At 36.1% G+C, this 4,222-nt stretch overlaps 1 protein-coding gene across 1 annotated transcript; it reads left to right on the top strand.

The window, feature by feature from the left end:
• Positions 1-1,228: 1,228 nt before the first annotated feature.
• Positions 1,229-3,098, top strand: LOC117319447. Its single transcript, XM_033874249.1, has 3 exons — positions 1,229-1,421; positions 2,472-2,553; positions 2,992-3,098. Exons 1-3 carry the CDS (start codon positions 1,283-1,285, stop codon positions 3,077-3,079), a joined length of 309 nt encoding a protein of 102 aa, XP_033730140.1. The 5' UTR covers positions 1,229-1,282; the 3' UTR covers positions 3,080-3,098.
• The last annotated feature ends 1,124 nt before the right edge of the window (positions 3,099-4,222 follow it).

The following is a 4,222-nucleotide window of genomic DNA, read 5'->3' on the forward strand; positions in this document are numbered from 1 at the left end:
ATCGAGGACATTATGACGAGTGATGTCCCCTATTTTACTACCAAATATGTCGCAAGTAAAATGGGAGGGAAGCTAAGGAAAAACTCCGATAGTCGTAATACAACTTTAATTTCTATAAAACAGTAGACTGAAATCCGTCCGTGTTTATCATAATAAAAACAAAAATTACATTTGATTCTAAAGATTCTGTTAAATAACAACACCTGCATTTAACGTGTGCACTCAATGAAAATGAATCATAGACCTACCTCCAATCCTGGCTATAATGGCGTGCTGGTGTCCGTGTCCCGGGCATTTAGCAAGAACACGGTCTCCAACTCGATATGCATCCAAGTCTTTCCTTGGCTGAATAACATTGGACAAACTTAATACATTCCCTTGTTTGAAGTTGTCTACTTCCCAAAGGAATATTCCAATAACTGCTTTTGCCATCGCAAATCTTCAAAATCAAGCGCTTCACTGTGTTGTGTAACAGAATCTTCTTGAAGGCGATTTGAAAGAAACGTAAGCGTGTGCACGTGACTTTCAGGTCGCACAGCCAGTGGATCGGTCAGTGGACCCCCATCGTGTTTATACTCTCCAACCAGATTAACCTCTACAAAGGACTTTAAGCAATGTTTTTTTTTCCGTAAATATACTAGATCTCCATAGCGAAGCAAAGAAGAAAATGCATTTTTCTTACAATTAACTTTAACTAGTTTCTTCTTCTTCTCCAATTTGTTTTATGTCCTTTGTGTTCAGTACCTATTTATATATATAGACCCTCTACCGTAAGGCATGCCCCTCCCAGGTCTTTGTAAACCCCGGATCGACATGTTTGTATGCATATGTACTGTACATACACATTCACATTCACGGCTGGTCAAGATAATTTGATGGTCACAGAGCAGGTAACTGAAGACAATTTACGTGACTTTTCGTTAACCAAATCCAATTATTCATTATTCTCATAATGCTTTATTAATTACATAAATAATAACTTATCCATTGTATATATGTTGAGCTCCTGGCAGCCTTGCGATCCACACAAAGCCTGTTTGGTTCCAGACTATGTTCGACTTCGTACCCTCCTCGGATATTTAATAAATGAAGAAAGAAAGAAATTGTACGATTTATGTAGTGTGCCAAACTAATTAATGAGTTCACTTCATTTATTTTTTCATAATTTAACAAGGAGATGTATACACATGTACAAAATACATCCTGGTACGTTTTTCTTCACAAAATGTAGATCTACAAGCCGTAAATCACACGGTTAACTATAGCTGCATATTGGCGAGGAATGGATCCGAGTCGCATTGACATTGACTCATGTTTGTGTCCAGACGGCAAGTGGCAGTGTCCAGTGGGAGACTGCAATCAAAAACTATCTCGAAAGCAAACTTTGAAGCAACACATAACATCGTTACACGATATAGACGGTAAGAAAAGGGCTACGTTATTATTCATGTACTAATATAATACGAAGGGTTCTAATCTTAAATATATAGATACTGGAGATATTATAACCGAAGATCATCAGAAAATTCGGACTATAAACAGTATACATGTATATATATAGTACATGAACTCGAGTATTATTTTCGAAATTAATTCATAAGAATTCACGGAAATCAAAGGAACTTTCATTTTCCCTGTTTTTTTTTTATTATCTGTCGCGTTTAGAAATGTAACAAATTTAATGCACGGGAGATCTATCATATGGCGATGATGACAGAATATCTTGAACGGATGTTCCGGAAATATAAGGCACGCGTGGCTTTTAGACCACGCCATTACTCGGAACCAATATTGGTTAGTCACGCTCAACCAGGCGCTTTAGACGTACCCGCCAATTCATAAAGAGTCTGATTGACCGAGATTATCTATGAGTTCCGAATTGTTTTGCAGACAGAGTCAGTCAGTTTCCCTTCCAAGGTACTGTAACTTTCGCCTTTTCAAAGAAACCTTATTTTTTAACAGACATCAAACAATAACAAAGACCTAATCAATGATTACAGGGATCTTGATTTTCCTTGCCTGCTACGGCGATAGGAATAAAAAATGTACAATAGAACTGTAACCTCCGTAAGCAACTGACGATCAGGAGTTGAACGGGTCACAGAGGCGATAATAAAGCTTACAGATCAGAACTTAAATCTTATTGAACATTATACATCGCAAAGAAAAAGTTACAAATTACAATAAATATCTATTTCATTACCGTACAGTAGATGGATTAAAATAACTTGTCATTCTTGAATGGAAAACTGCAAGTTGTGCGAATATGTTGCCCATAGATGAATGTATATGAAAAGTAAATTTTAAAATACACGTACTAGTTAGCATAACTGGTCAGTGTTCATAAAATAATAAAAAAAAAAAACATATGTTGTGTCTAGACAGTGGTAAGAAATTTGAGCATGCTCGTGCTACATGTACACCAGATTATACATATAGTCACTTATTAAATATGATGTTTTGTTTTGCAGTGAGATGGGAAGTAAAACAATACAAGCTGTATGAGTTCGACCAATCAATACCTGTCCCCAGAAGTACACAGGCATGGAAAAGGTAACATCTACATAATTTTTGTATTTTATAGTTAAAGTTTGGTCTTTGTTCAAAGAACTGCCACGGCAATGTCAATATCATCAAAAGTAACCTTAAATGTATAGTGGCCACCGAACAACTGAAAAGAACATGAAACAATATTTTACACACATTGACAAAAATCATATAGAATATTGCAATATATTGTCACAAGAAAGTATTAGACAAATACATTGTCTTGTGCTATATATTATTTCCAACTCCAGGTTATTGGTCAATGTGCTGTACTTCGCAACCAGCGATTTTCGTTCTCCTAATACCATATATTCATTGAAGTTGGAAGTTATGGTGGAAATGAATATATGGTCACAGGATAACATTCATTTTTTAAACAAAAACAATTTTACTGAATAAAGAATCGTGATCTATGTTACATTAAATTTCTTTAATATTTTACAGGAAGCGGCTACGTGAGACTTCAACTTGCAGTTCATCAGCATCACCAGAGAAGCCACCAGACATTGGAGAAGTGAGAGATATTAGTTAACAAATTACATGTAGTTCAGACTCCCCCATTGGAAAAAGTTTGGTGCATTTTTTTGGGTCATTTTTGGCCCCCTCTTTGATTTAATTGAATTACCTTTCCAGACAACAATGCCCTATGAAATTTTAAAAATAAAGGAGTTCAAAAAATTTTGACATAAGGTTGCCCCAGCAACCCCGGCCTGGGAAAAGAACCCATTTCATTTCCCCATTTTAAAAGGTGAATTCTAGTTTTTTTGCCCCCACATCAGATGGGGGGTATTCAAAACGCCCTGCTCCGTGGGCCTGTCCCTCCGTCCGTCCCTCCGTTCCCCTCCCCCCGTCCCTCCGTCCGTCCGTCCCCCGTTTCCCTAAACAATTCTTGTTTTTCGCATTTCAGAAAAAAACTGAAAGAATCTTTTTCAAAAATTTTATATTTAAAGGGTTTCCCCTTTGGGGCCTAGTTTGCATATTGCATTTTTTTGACCCAAACGGAAAAAAAAGGCCGACAGGCAGCCATCTTGGTTTTTTTAAAAATTTTTTAAAAGTTAAATTTGGAAAAAAAAAATCCACCAAAATTAATATCTTAAGTAACCTTAAATTATTCCACGAACCGAAGGCCTAAACAAAATTTTCCTTACAAACCATGCTGCTCCTTTCGGTCAAGCTTTCCTCCACTCGTTTTGAAGGAGACGAAAATTGCCACGCCTTCTGTTCGCATGCCTCTGGCAATTTCACCAGCTGTTCTGAACAAAAAAAAAAAAAAACACAAAAGTATTTGAATGACATTCTATCACCAAAAAAAAATGGAATCCATACTAACAAAAAAGAAATTACAAATGAACACATTTTATCAACGTCACTGATGCATTCACGATGCAATAATGAACCTTTTAAAAATACTACCCATCTGTAATATTGTGCTGCTTACCAATCATTGATCTAACATTTTCTGATTTCCATAAATGTATTTTTCTTGGTGTACCCAAGTGGACTTCTGCAAATTTTCTTAGTTGCAGGTGTCATCAGTTCTGTGTAAAACATTGAAGCATGCATTTAATATGTGAGTACTTAGCATTGACAATATTCAGTTACAGGGCAATTGGAAGGTTAATGATGCCATTTCAAAAATATACAACTAAGTCTTAATCATTCACATGACAATTTG

Source organism: Pecten maximus, unplaced genomic scaffold, assembly GCF_902652985.1.
Source record: "Pecten maximus unplaced genomic scaffold, xPecMax1.1, whole genome shotgun sequence".
In the NCBI taxonomy this organism is placed as follows: domain Eukaryota; kingdom Metazoa; phylum Mollusca; class Bivalvia; order Pectinida; family Pectinidae; genus Pecten; species Pecten maximus.